Source organism: Cucumis melo, chromosome 12 (assembly GCF_025177605.1).
Source record: "Cucumis melo cultivar AY chromosome 12, USDA_Cmelo_AY_1.0, whole genome shotgun sequence".
In the NCBI taxonomy this organism is placed as follows: domain Eukaryota; kingdom Viridiplantae; phylum Streptophyta; class Magnoliopsida; order Cucurbitales; family Cucurbitaceae; genus Cucumis; species Cucumis melo.
Genome location: NC_066868.1, coordinates 22,209,180 through 22,224,574, shown reverse-complemented (window position 1 = coordinate 22,224,574; position 15,395 = coordinate 22,209,180). Strand labels below are relative to the sequence as shown.

General features: G+C 34.1%; 1 protein-coding gene across 1 annotated transcript; it reads right to left on the bottom strand.

The window, feature by feature from the left end:
• Positions 1-12,964: 12,964 nt before the first annotated feature.
• On the bottom strand, positions 12,965-15,059 carry LOC103487784 (uncharacterized). Its single transcript, XM_008446255.3, has 2 exons — positions 14,894-15,059; positions 12,965-13,480 (listed from the first exon to the last, which is right to left on the bottom strand). Exon 2 carries the CDS (start codon positions 13,456-13,458, stop codon positions 13,120-13,122), a length of 339 nt encoding a protein of 112 aa, XP_008444477.1. The 5' UTR covers positions 13,459-13,480; positions 14,894-15,059; the 3' UTR covers positions 12,965-13,119.
• Positions 15,060-15,395: the final 336 nt, after the last annotated feature.

Sequence of the window (15,395 nt, the reverse complement as noted above, 5' to 3'; positions counted from 1 at the left end):
GATGATTTGCTTAATGCTTACTATGTATTTGGTATTTGATTTCTAGAGATGAAAATAAAATTTCAAAAACTATTTTCTTAGGTTTTTGAAATTCGACTTAGAACTTTGAAAACAATTTTAAAATACAGGTTGTTTTTAAAATACAGGTAGCTGGGTATAGAAACAAATATGGAGGCTTTCTAATATAGAAAGTATAGCTTTAAACTATTTACAAATTATAGTAAAATTTTCTACTTTTCTTACCACTCAAATAGATGTTGATAAAAACTAACACGAGTCTATAAGTGATAAAAAATGGAAAATGATAGAAACCTATTACTAATATAGACTAACAGAAGTCTATTATTGATACTATCTGAAAGAGATTAAACGAGCATGACAGAAGAAAGATCGAAATTCTAAGTTAATTGCAATTAATTAACAATAAATCCTAAATCGAAATAAGATTAAAAATAGATTTTTAAAGAAAAACTTACGTTTGAAGCCCCGATAGATGCTTGAACCACCACTAGGGTTTATCTGCTATCCTCCGGACTCAGAATCTGATTGTGGGACCCATTGGATGAAGGAAATCGAGAGAAGAGAAAGAAGATGCAAAATATATGGAAAAGGGTTGGTTTTAATTTTGATTTTAGAAAACCAAATAGGAAATTCAGAAGCCCAACTTTGCTTTAAAAAAATTGCCAAGCTCTTTCCACAAGGCTCTAAAAGCTCAATTTACAAAGAATTCACATGCATGGTTGAATGTGCTTGCAAACATATGGGCCAACAACATATAACCCACTAACCATTAGTAGGCTTAATGTCTTCATAGTGTGCTAGCACCTAGCCCACTATAGTTAGTGGGTTTATCCAACAAAATGTTGGATTTTCCCACTAACTTTGATCAAAAGGTAAAATTGTCATTTGGTCAAAGTCAAACTTTGACTTTTCAAACAAAAAAGTCAAACTTTGACTTTTCAAACAAAAAAGTCACTATTTTGACTTTTTACAATTTTGTCTGTCTTGACTAATTTTGACATTCCGAACATGAATCCGCATTTATTTTCTAAAGATTCAAATCTCATTTGAATATATTGCCGGTCAAAGTTTGACTTTTCAAAGTAAAAAAATCAACATTTTGACTTTTTTTATAACTTTGACTATTTCCATCATTTTTTAGCTTTTGAGTATGAATCCGCATTCATATTTATAATATTTAAATCTCATTTAAACATAAAGCTCTACCTCTAAACTGAAATTTGCCGACTATATCACATATACTTGTCGATTTCTCTCTCCTTGTAGAATTCGAACAATTCAACTCATTCCATCATATTGTTTTAAGTTTATTCTATATGAGCTAGTAGGGAAACCTAATGGACCTATAGATCATGAGCTCCAACGATCTGAGATTAACTGGCTAAACTCTTTTAGATCGAGCTAATCAACGTTTGTTAACTAACGAGTCATTCTACTAAAGTCCCGTAGTTGTACTCCCCTCACTATAGATATATTTGTGTCCATTTGATAGAACCATGATCAGTAAGTTAATCCTTCACAGGTTGTTCGTAAGCTCAGCTAGATTAAAGTACCGTTTTACCCTTGAAACTACATCTTGCTCCTTAAGTCCCACTGATCCACTATTGAACAATTGGTTTAAGGTCCAACCTACAGATCGAGTTCTTCTTGAACTAATGAAAGGGTGGGGCCCCTTGTTCAAGACTTGAATTCAGCCCTTAAGGGAACAACCTATCTACTAACTCTAAAATGGGTAGAAGTGAATTCTATCTTCCACCATATGTTCCCAGCTATCTATCTGATCTTACCTTTGAAATGGGAGGCTTATTGGGCCACCGCTAATGAGTTGTCCTCATCTGTGAACGGTGTTATAACGTAAAAGTGACTATTTGCTGATTCAATCTTATATAAACACTTTACATACGATGCCCACACTTTCATGTCTTAACACGAACGATTTAGGATCATATCGTTTGTACTAACTACAAAGTGGGTCACATCCATAGTTTCTATAAATAAGACGTCCAAACTTTATTTATATACTATAGACTATTTAGGTTATATACTCGAACTTGATCCAAGTTTATGTCTCAACATAAAGTTCGAGTTTACTTAAAAAATAGCATCGGGACGTTAGTTTATTGGATTTAAGCTTATAGTATTCAATTTTTGAATAATGACTTCATTGAATAGAATATGATTACAAACTACGAGGTTGATAGAAATTCCAACACTATCGGTGTGAGAGAATTTGATACAATTTGTTATTAACGGAAGTTGATAGAAATCTATCTATGTTTTTTTCTTTTCTTTTTTTTTTTTTATTTTGAAATAGTATGACATTTTTTCTATCGGTAAATTTCTCAACTAAGTAATTTTAAGCAAACATTGTCAAAACTATTTGGTCAAATTTGAAAACAATCTTTAAATTTTGCTCTTTGTTTTAAAATTACTTCTCAACATTTCAAAAGGCTAAATTATAAAAAATATCCCTAAACTTTCAAAATTATTTAAAATGCCCATAAGCCTTCAAAAAGAGTTAAAAATATTCTTATCATTAGTTTTGGATAGAAATAATTAAAATTTTGTTTCGAAAATACACTAAACTACTAAAAAGTTTCATAAGTACCCTTAAACTTAAAAAAAAAAAAATTAAAAGATACTCTCATTAATCCATTTTTTAAACCAAATTTCTCAGCACTCAAAATAAAAACAAAAAACTTAAGTTAAAACTGTTGTTTAAATTTACATCGATTTGTCAATATAGATTTCTATGGGTTTGATATCGATAGAAGGATGTTCACACGAGATTTTCAGAGAAATTTGATTCGTGGAGTTGAACTTGTGTTGATGTTGTATTTACGTTGATTTGATGCGATGTGATTCGACCTCTAGAATTTGATGCGAAGTTATTCGATCTCTAGAATTTGATCCTCTGATTCTTTTTTGGTTGGATGCTTATTCTTGATTTGAGTAAGCGAGTGGAGCACATGATGTTCTTGAAGTTTGAGTCATGAAAGAAAGCTTGTATCTTCAAAGTAGTTTCAATCTTCGAGAGTGGTCTACTTCAGGAATCGTAGAGTCTTCTAGCTTTTGGGAGAATTCTCTTTAGACCTTCTGGAGTCAAAAATTTCCAACCCCTCAAATGAAGAAAAGGCTTTTATGCACTTGGGCGTAGTTAGTTAATCACATGGGTTTAATCACATGGCTTCAATCATATAGACCAGACCCATGGGTTCAATCACATGAATTTGGATCATATTTAACTTTGGACTAAATTAAGCTTATTTTTTGGTTCAATTGAGTTTTAGAACCAAGTAAATAATATTTAATTGAACCAAAATAATTAATTTGATCCAATTGTCATAATAAAGACATGTGATATCAGAATTATCAAAGTTGTCTCTAAATTTAATTTAGGACGCATGTCAATTTTTGGTTAATCCCAAATACAATTATTTTAGTAAATGACGTAACAATTTATGATTAGTTCCAAAATTTCTTATTTAACAAATACCCTTTCAAGATTTATGCACGTGTATGGTGGGTAAATCTCGAAAAGATAAATTTAAAATCCAAATAAGAGCATTTTTTTTACTCAATTTGACATATTAAATTAATCAAACTATGAATTTAGTACATAAGTTTGATTTAAATTTAAAATAAATATAAATATGGTCAATCCTTAATTTGAGAAAATTTTAAAGTTTTATCCTCGACTTACTTTGATTTGAGGATAAAAATTTAAATTTAATAATTTTTTTATATATATAAAATTTGAAACCATATTTTAATTTGAGACAAAGATGAGATTTCTACCATACCCTAATTAGTACTGAGGATGCATAATAATTTGGAATGATTAATTTTAATTTTCGGATAAAATGACCAAATTTAATTTTGAGATAAATACGAGATCTCAATCTTAGGATAAAGTTAGATTTACGACTCCAATTAAAATTTGAGATAAAAATTGAGATAAATCTAAATTTTAATTTAGGGATAAAATCTAAAATTTGAAATATTTAAATATGCTTAATTATCTCAAAAAGTGAAATTAGAGGTTTTATTTCAAATAAAATAACATAAGATAATTGAATTTTAATTTTATTTAAAAAATTAAAATATTAAAAAATGTTTAAATATCTCAAAAGTGAAATCCGAGATTTTATTTCAAAATAAAATAATATAAGATAATTAAATTTAAGATAATTAAATTTTAATTTTATTTAAAAAAATTAAAATATTAAAAAATGTTTAAATAGTCAAGAGTGAAATCCGAGATTTTATTCCAAAATAAAATAACATAAAATAATTGAATTTTAATTTTATTTAAAAAATTTAAAAATTAAAATATGTTTAAATATCTCAAAAGTGAAATCCGAGATTTTATTCCAAAATAAAATAACATAAAATAATTGAATTTTAATTTTATTTAAAAAATTTAAAAATTAAAATATGTTTAAATATCTCAAAAGTGAAATCCGAGATTTTATTCCAAAATAAAATAACATAAGATAATTCAATTATAATTTTATTTTATTATTTAAAATCATTCCAAATCCTCTTAAGAATTTAAATTGTTAGCCTTATAAGTAGACACATACCTTACCATTCTTTCCTCATCAAGCATAACCTGTACCTATCATTCTTTCCTCATTAAGCATAACAAAGGTCTGAGGGAAAAAAAAAAACTTATCTTCTCCCTCTCTTTCTTTCTTTTTTCTTTTTCTACTTTTTTTTTTTACTTTTAACTTAATTTTTTCTATTTTCAGGTTTAGTAGCTGTTAATTTGTAGCACCAACTTGAAGCTCTACTAAAGGTTAAGACATTTTTTTTACAAGCCTTTAGAGGTCCTATGCAAGTATATATAGGGTTACAGTCTCCTCGACATCCTACTTCTTTGACTGTCAGCTTTTGAGGTTTGTTCATGATTGACGATACAACTCTTCATGACGACCTATTACTTCTTAGGGCTTGTTCATGATAGACGATGCAACTCTATCATGATGTCCTACTGCTTCGTCAACGTCTGGGGTTTATTCATGAGAGACAATGTAACTTTATCATGACGCTCTACTGCTTCGTTGACGTATGGGGTTTGTTCATGATGGATGATGCAACTATATCATGACGTCATGTTGCTTATTCGACTTCTGGGGTTTGTTCATAATAAATAATGCAACTCTATCATAACACCCTACTGTTTCGTCCATGTATAGAGTTTATTCAAGATAGACGATGCAACTCTATCGTGATGCACTGCTTCGTCTACTTTGCTTTCACCTATTCTTTGTTCCAAGACCATGTCATCAGCAGTAACTTGCTTCTAGTGATCTTTTTTGTAGAACGATGGTTTACTTCACAGAACGATTCTTGTTTGAAGTCTGACACCTCGTAATACTTTCTGATAGAAATCAATCAAGAGTAGATGGACCTAGTCTCCTTGTGGAGAAGTCATGGGCTGGCCATTTTGTAGATCATTGGTCATGCCTAGACGACAACTCGATTCTTCCTAGATTATCTATGGAGATACCTTTGTCTGAGGGAAAAAACGCATGGGTCTTACAGTCTTTTATCCATAATGAGGCTCCTAATTCCGACAGAGTTCTCACTCTCGGACAACATTTAATTGAAGGTCAAACACGTTGGGGTGTTGTGACCAAGGTCCTTGGAGAGTTCTGTTTTGCTGACTGCTATTGGGAGTGGCTAGAGCTTGCAGTTGGTCGAAATGTGCGACTTCTTTACAATGCTCGTTTATATAGCGTCATAACAGCTTCTTTGTACACTTATGATCGTAATAATGATGTTGTTTGAGCATTTTATGTAGCTTGGTGTCCTTCAACTAATACTCTTCATATTATGGCGAGCGAGTTATCCATTTCTTTGTGGGACCTATGATCCTTTTGGAGTCTTCCCATTAGGGAGATTTCTACGAGAAAATGATCCCTTCCTTTAAAGAACTAACCTCCTTGAGAGACAAGACGAACTGCCTTCCGACGACTTGTCAATATCTTTTCTAGGCATATTATTCAATAGTTTATACATAGAGGAATAATCGCACGACATCTATAAAGAATGACTCCCAAATGACTATTAGCTATTGGATTTCGTTTTGGTACCTTCGTCTAAAAGCTATGATAAGCCAACCACACGAAAGCAAAAGAAGACGTCATGCTCCAAATCTACTCAAAATCTTGATGGTTCTAAGATCCAAGCTCTAGAATGGTCCTCTAGGGAGAACATGATATTTGCAGAACTTGGAATCAGGGACGATTTTAAGGATGAAACGTATTTAGCTGCCTTCTTATCTTGCTGGTTGTGCCTCTTCGTATTTTCACAGAAAAGATCATTTCTACGCCCTAGAGTATTTAGAACTGCAAACTTAATGGCTACTGACACTATTTATAGTCTTACGGTTCCACTTTCCCATGCATTACGTCCATAGTTGGTTAGTCCATTATTTTGGCACGCATTATCCACTTCCCACAGAAGTTCGAGGTCCTAAATGGTTAACTTATTCGACGAAGGCATGTTTATTTATTTTGATGAATATGGGACGCGAAAACTGATCCATAATGGTGTAAGGATTCAATGTCATGCTAGCCTCTAGAATAGGAATAAACATGAGCGCATGGTTGATATCCATGATTCATTGTTTTTAAAAACTTCTTATTCCGTGAGCATGCATTATTGCTACTTGTCCTTTCGGTGTGGAAATATCTGAATCATAATATCATATAGTCCGTATCAATTTAGGCGATAATTTAGCTTTTACGAGAATCTCCTTAATGATGTAGGGGGTATGCCACCTGCGATCACACTAGATAATATATTATATCCCTGGAGAATATCTATGAGGCACAACACTTTATATGAGTTATACTTTGCTCGCCCGTTCGTTAAAGCCTTGCAAGCATGTGACGCAGCGATTTACAAACTGGTGGGCCACAAGGCACGAGACCTATTTTAAGGATAACATGCACCATTTGGTGAGTAATGTCATTCCTCCCCCTTCACGACCTAAACTACCCAATCGAGGGAGCAACCTGGGTGGTAAAGAAATTTGTTTGATTAAGGCGATGACTCTTACTCTCGAACAGGAGATGAAGGAGCATAAAGATGAATGTGATAGCAGAAAAAGTGATCGTCATTGGAAGAGACCTTTGAAGAAAGCGAAACTATCAGGTGATGGTCCTAATGGAAGGGATTCAAGTGCTTTGGGAGTCTATGATGTTCCATCACTGATTTTCACATTTTCCTTTCTTAAATTTTTGTTTCTCTTCACAAATGATTTATTCATTGTTTACTTCTGTCGTTACCTTTGAACGATCATCTTGAAGGACTTATAGAGCTAGGCAGCGATGAATCTTTGACAGAACCTCATACAGTTGATTCGACTATTGAGGAAGTTGGTACCTTGAAGACTCCCGTCTCTAAACCAGCCGAACAGTAATTACGTTCATCAGCTCTTCTCGAGGAGATTCGTCAAGGCAAGATGAAAGTGGGAGGAAAAGACATTGAAAGCCCTTCATCCAAAAGAGATGTCTGTTTTAAAGTGCACTTACAAAAGGTCAGCTTGACATATGCTCCTCTTAAGATTTCTGAACCGTCTTTAGACACTTCTAAGAGACAGGCTACTGAAAACCCTGAGCCTTTTCAGTGGGTTGGTGAAAAGGTGGTTTCAAAGTTCTTCCAGAAAACAGCCTTATATATGTGGGAGGATATTCAAGATAAGATCATACAAACTTCTTTTTGAATATATCCCAAGACTTAGGCTAGAAATAGCAATGGTTCTGTCGGGGATTGAGAAGATCCATGCAGACGGCCTGACTCCTCTTGAAGAGTATCTAAATAGTTACCTTAAGAGGGTAGACAATTTCGACGATGTGCAATCTTCATATTCTGCACAGTTGTTGTCAACAAATAAAACTTGTTAATTAGATAAGAAGACATCTGTCATCAAGGAAGCTTTAACTTTAATGGACCAATTACGAGGAGATGTCCAAGTTATTCAAAAAAGAGCCATGTAGTTATATTTAGAAAAGAAGGAACTGGAGGAGACTTTAGAGCATAAATGTTGAGTTTGAACAACTGTCGATCTTCTCTTGTGTGAAAGCAGAGGCCATAGACCAACAAAAACTTGAAGGGTGCTTTCAAAGGTGCTGACTTCATCTTGAAGCTTGGCAACTTCAAGTTTTTGTTGGTCTATGGTCTCTGCTTTCTCACAAGATAAGATCGACAGTTGTTCAGACTCAGCATTTATGCTCTGAAGTCTCCTCTAGTTCCTTCTTTTCTAAAGATAACTGCACGACTCTTTCCTGAAGAACTTGGGCATCCCCTCGTAGTTGGTCCATCAAAGTTAAAGCTTCCTTGATGACAGAAGTCTTCTCTCTAATTGACGACTTTTATCTGTTGACAATAATTGTGCAGAATATGAAGATTGCACATCGTTGAAATTGTCTACTCTATTATGGTAACTATTTAGATACTCTTCGAGAGGAGTTACCCCGCATGCATGGATCTTCTCAATTTCCGACAGAATCGTTGCTATTTCTGGCCTAAGTCTTGGAATATATTCAAAAGGAGTCTACATGATCTTATCTTGAATATCCTCCCATATACATAAGGATATTTTCTAGAAGAACTTTGAAACCACCTCTTCACCAACCCACTGATAAGGCTTAGGAATACTCATAGTCTGTCTCTTAAAAGTGTTTAAAGGCGGTACAGAAATCTTAAGAGAAGCATGAGTCAAGCTGACTTTCTGTAAAGGCGCTTTAAGGTAGGCATCTCCCTTGGATGGACTCAATGTCTTTTCCTTCCACTTTCATCTTGCCTCGACGAATCTCCTCAAGAAGAGGAGATGGACGTAAATATTATTCAGCTGATTTAGAGACGGGAGTCTTTGAGGTACCAACTTCCTCAATAGCCGAATCAACTGTATGAGGTCCTGTCAAAGATTCATCGCTGCCTAGCGCTATAAGTCCTTCAAGATGATTGTTCAAAGGTGACTGCAGAAGTAAACAATGAATAAATCATTTGCGAAGAAGATGAACAAAAATAAAAATTATAAAAGGAAAATGTGCAAACCAGTAATGGAACATCAGAGACTCCCAAAGCACTTGAACCCCTTCCGTCGGGATCATCACCTGATAGCTTCGCTTAGGTCTCTTCCAATGACGATCACTTTCGCTGCTATCGATCTCATCTTTATGCTCCTTCACCACCTCTTCGAGAGTAAGAGTCATCGCCTCAACTAAGCGAATTTCTTTACCACCCAGTTTGTTCCCTCGGTTGGATAGTTTGAGTTGTGAAGGGGAGGAATGACACTATTCACCAAATGGTGTTTGTTATCTACAAAAAATGTCTCGTGTCTCATGGCCCACAAGTTGTAAATCGCTGCATCACATGCTTGCAAGGCTCTAACGAACGAGCGGACAAGTATAACTCAGATAAAGTGTTGCGCCTCGTACATATTCTCCAATGATATAATATATTATCTAGTATGATCACAGGTGGCATGCCTCCTATATCATTAATGATATCCTGATAAAAGTCAAATTATCGCCCAAAACGATACGGACTGTATGATATTATGATCCAGGTATTTCCACACGGGGAGGATAAGTAGCAAGAATGCATGCTCACAAAATAAGAAGTTTGCATAAACGATAAATCATGGGTATCAACCATGCATTCATGTTTATTCCTATTCTAAAGGCTAGTGTGCCACTGAATCCTTGTACGATCAGTTTTCATGTCTCATATTCGTCAAAATAAATAAACTCGCCTTCATCGAAAAAGTTAACCATCTTAGAACCTCGAACTTCTGTGGGAAGTGGATAATGCATGCCAAAATAATGGGCTAACCAACCATGGACGTAATACATGGGAAAGTGAAAGTCCATGCATCCTATCGAATTGAAGGCTTTGGTTATCAAACCTAGCTTATGATATATGTTCGCCAAAACTGGAACTGCAAGACTATAAATAATGCCAATAGCCATTAAGCTTGCAGTTTTAAATACTCCGGGGCGTAAAAATGATACTTTATGTGGAAATACGAAGAGAGACCACCAACAAGATAAGAAGGCAGCTAAATACGTTTCATCCTTCAAATCGCCCCTGATTCCAAGTTCTGCAAATATCATGTTCTCCCTAGAGGACCATTCTTGAGCCTGGATCTTCGAGCCATCAGGATTTTGAGTAGATTTGGAGCCCAACGCCTTCTTTTGCTTCCGTGTGGTTGGCTGATCATAGCTTTTAGACCCAATGTACCAGAACGAAATCCAGGAGTTAATAGTCACTTGGGAGTCATTCTTGAAAGATGTCGAGCGATCATTCCTTTATGTACAAACTATTGAATAATACGCCTGAAAAAGATATTGACAGGTCGTCGGAAGGCACTTCGTCTTGTCTCGCAAGGAGATTAATTCTTTAAAGCAAGAGGATCTCTTTTCGTAGAAATCTCCCTTAGACCCTCAAAGGACCATAGGTCCCACAAAGAAATGAATAACTCGCTCGCCATAGTATGAAGAGTATTAGTCGAAGGACACCAAGCTTCACAAAATACTCGAACAACATCACTATTACGATCATAAGTGTACAAAGAAGTTCCGACGCTATGTAAACGAGCAATGTAAAGAAGTCACACATTTCGACCAACTACAAGCTCTAGCCACTCCCAATAGCAGTCAGTAAAACAGAACTCTCCAGGGACCTTGGTCACAGCACCCCAATGTGTTTGACCTTCAATTAAACATTGTCTGAGAGTGAGAGCTCTATCGGAATTAGGAGCCTCGTTATGGATAAAAGACTTAAGACCCATGCGTTTTTTTCCTCAAACAAAGGTATCTCCACAAATAATCTAGAAAGAATTAAGTTGTGGTCTAAGCGTGACCAATGATCTGTAAAATGACCAGCCTATGGCTTTTCCACAAGGAGACTAAGTCCATCTTCTCTTGATTGATTTCTATCATAAAGTATTACGAAGTGTCGGACTCCAGACAAGAATCATTCTGTGAAGTAAACCATCGTTCTGCAAAAGAAGATCACTAGAAGCAAGTTACTGTTGATGACATAGTCTTTGAACAAAAAATAGGTGAAAGCAAAGTAGACAAAACAGGACATCATGATAGAGTTGCATCGTCTATCATGAACAAACCCCATAAGTCAAAGAAACAACAGAGTGTCATGAAGAGTTGCATCGTCTATCATGAACAAATCCAATACGTCGACGAAGTAGTAGGCCGTCATGACAGAGTTGCATCATCTATCATGAACAAACTTCAGACGTTGACGAAGCAGTAGGATGTCATGATAGAGTTGCATCGTCTATCATGAACAAACTCCAAGAAGCAACAGGACGTCATGATAGAGTTGCATCGTCTATCATAAACAAACCCCAAAAAGCAATAGAGTGTCATGTTAAAGTTACATCGTCTATCATGAACAAATCTCATACGTCGACGAAGCAGTAGGACGTCATGATAGAGTTACATTGTTTATCATTAACAAACCCTAGAAGTTGAACAAGCAACAGAACGTCATGATAGAGTTGCATCGTCTATCATGAACAAACCCCAAAAATGGAAGAAGCAACAGGACGTCATGATTGAGTTGCATCGTCTATCATGAATAAAGCCCAAAAATCGAAGAAACAACAGAACGTCATGATAGAGTTGCATCGTCTATCATGAACAAACCTCATACGTCAACAAACTAGTAAGGCGTCGTGATAAAATTGCATCATCTATCATGAACAAACCCTAAGAAGCAGTATCTTGTCACCAAAAATATTCAGAGCTTTAGTTAATCGATTTTTATGTTATATTGTAAAAACATCCACAAATGAAGAAAATAAACTTCAAAATGAAATTAATAGAAATATAATATAAACATTACACATGTTTACTTATTTGAGAATAATAATATGTTTATTATTTAAATTTATCTTTTATCTTTTATTTTTTATTTTTTTATAATTTTTCCAAAGTTTTCTTCTAAATAGAAATTTTCGTAAAATTAAAACTATGATATATCCATCAATATCGATATTATAAATCTTGATTAAAACACAAAATTTCACAAAATTAGAAAATAAAAATTTATCCCTAAAACATATTAAAACAATAATAAATCAAATAAAAATATATCATATTGATAGATTTGATAAAAAATTTGGTGTAAAATTTGAATTAATGAAAGTATTTTAAATTTTCTTGAGCATAATAATATTTATGAAACTTTTGAATAGTTCAAAATATTTTTTAAACAAAATTTTAGCAATAACCATTCAAATTTTTCAAATCGTAGTTTCGAAACCTTTTGTCAAGCATCAATGTTAACATGACTAACTTTTACAAGAATAGAGGCACTCTAAACAAAGTCAAAGAGGAACCTTTATAATTTAGCCCAATTAATTTTATGTATCTAACAGGATGGTGTCAAAAGACAGAACCCTGGGTGTTTCAAGAATTGTGATAGGATGATGAATAAAGCTACAAAATAAACAAATTATAGAACTCAAAAAGTCTTTTATAAAAAGATGAAATGAATAAATACACAAAAAAAAGAAAGAAAAAAAAGCTTAATCTAAAAGTAAAAACAAGGAGAAATTACTTTTTTTTGTCTTCGAATTTTGATGAACATGTGCATTTAGTCCCTATATTTATAAAAATAGATCCACTTGGTCATTGAATTTTTAAAATGTACTTTTTGAAAATTGGAGGACCAAAACGGGTCTATTCTCATAAATCTGAAACTAAAAAAAAAAAAGTAGACTTTTAAAACTTGGGTAGCCAAACCACATTCTTCAAAAACTTGAGATACTTTCCCCTAAAAACAATTACTCTCTCAAGCCTCCAGGTTTCTTCCATAATCTTTTCAAGGTCCTCCTACTTGCATGCACTCTTCAAACTTAATAAAGAAAGCGACAATATATTGTGTGTAAGATTACCCATAAGAGAAACAAATCGTATTTCCTAATCCCATAATTCCACTAAAAACATCACATTGTTTTAGGATTTTTCTGTAACAATAGAAACAGTCAAATTCATCAAAAAAGCGTGCAGATTTTTTCATCCCCTCTTAATCTCAGGCTTGATCTTATATTTGCTAAACTGATAGCAATGCCAATTGTTCATCGATGGTACTATCTACATGACAAGATACACGGCAAGAGTTGGGTATAAGAATAAGACCAAGGCACCGTTGTTCCATCGGAGAAGGTGAGCTACGCCGAGTGCTACGATACTCTACTGCATCTTGAAGGATGATATTTCCTTGCTTGTCAATGCAGTAAAAGTTGCCCAAGAAAAACCTTCCATCTTTAATACCTATGAGCATTCGACGAAACAGCAGCTTTCTCACCTTTCCTATGCAATCTAAACTCTCTGAGTTAGACTCAAAATTGCTCCCATCCTGAACCATGGATCCTCCTGATTCTTGTTCCATCTATGGTTACTTCAACTGATCCCTATAAGTGGAAAGGTAGTTGTAGTTGATGAACAAGACCAATGATATTATCAGAATTGCAACTAAAGTCCTAATCTGAGTGAAAAAAGGGGGTTGAAATTGTAGGAAAAAAATGGATTGAAGATTTTGTGGAAAGGGAAAAGATCAAAGCCATAAAAGTAATGAATGCTCAACACAAGAGATATAGAATCCACTCAAAGAAAAAGGGAGCAGCCTCTATAACGTCAGCAACGAGTGAAAAACAAACGGAAGGAAAGATCAAGTCCCAATCGCACATTCCATCATAAAAAACATCGACCTTAAGAGCTGCATCCCAATTACACAGAGAACTGTGTTCACCAAAAGAACAATCCCCATATAAGGAACTACCATATATAAGTGCATATTCAAGCAATAGGTAATGGATGGAAATGATGACAACTTTACCAGAGATGCCAAAGTGAGCTCAGCTCCATCATAATTGACATAATCTTCTCTATGCTAGAGGTTGGAGGCCCATCTCACAGTTGTTATATTAAAAAAACAATTATAAAGAAAACACCACCAAAAGAATGTCTCTCAGAATGATCAATAAGGATGTATTGAAGGAGGCCCAGTTGAAGTTACAGAGAGAGGAGAAAAGTGGAGGAATAAAGAGAAGAGAACTACTCAATTGAACTAAAGCTTAGTTGTGCCTCTTTTAGTCATGAGTGTTTCGATAAGGACAGGGTAAAGCCAAAGAAAGCACAATGTCCTTTGCACTAAAGGAAATACTTAAAATTAAAGTGAACGTGGAAGCAGGTTTCAAAGCAATTATGCGTAAGGAATTAGAATCTACATTCACTAACAAGCGTATGAATTCAACAATCTAGCTTTTAATCAATCCAATCAAATTTCACCTTCACTAGCCCTCCTTTTAGAATACATCAAGAAGCCTGCAGCTCATGAAGTATGCAACACAAAAAACAACAAAGCACAATAACTAATAACCATATACCCACACACCAATGCAACTATCCTCGGAACTGGTGGATTGATTAGGGTTATAATACAAGTCAAGCGCCAGAGATTAATCCATTGTTCTCATAATTGAGAATCATCTGTAAATTAACTAACACAGTATTCTATGAAGGAAAGCATCTACTGAAACTTAAACACTTAATCTCCAAGTTAATATATAAAATGCCCTTCAACCATTACCCACTAAGAGGCTGGTCTGATTCAGGTTCAATTTATAATCAAACATTCAACCAAATCATGCTCAGGCCTAAAAGAAACCCGATGATGAGATGGGAGTGAAAAAGAAACGATCAATTTAGAATCACCTCGAAATCTTGAAGGATCCAACGAAATGGAGTAAGTAGAAAATTGAAAACATATTGCTAAGATAATTAAAACGGATAAAAGAAAAGAGATTAAAGTTTTAGAGTCATACAGGGGTTACAGAAGGATAGAGAGGGTGGTAGACGGCGTAGCAGAGGCGAACTTGGGAGCCGATTGTGATTCTTGGCTTCTCGTGGATGAAAGAGAGAGTGTTGGAGTAACATCCCCTAAATAAATAAAATAATGATTTAAATGGCAATTTAATAGCAAAAAAAAATAATAACTTAGCTCAACTAAGTTAAGATGCTATATATATATATATATATATATAAACACACACTAGCATAGGACTCCGAATGTAAACTATTTTGTTTTCATTTTTAAACCCTAAACTCGGTAGATACTATTTTCATATCCAAATTTATTTGTTTCTCATCTACTTTTTTATTGATAGTTTCCAAAATTTAAGAACTAAAGAGTAGCTTATAAAATTTGATTTTTTTTTTTTTTTAAGAATTTGGCTAATAATTCAATCATTAAACTTAAAAAATATGCAAATAATGTTTGATGAAATAAGCTTACTTTTAAAAGACAAAAACAAAACATCATATGAT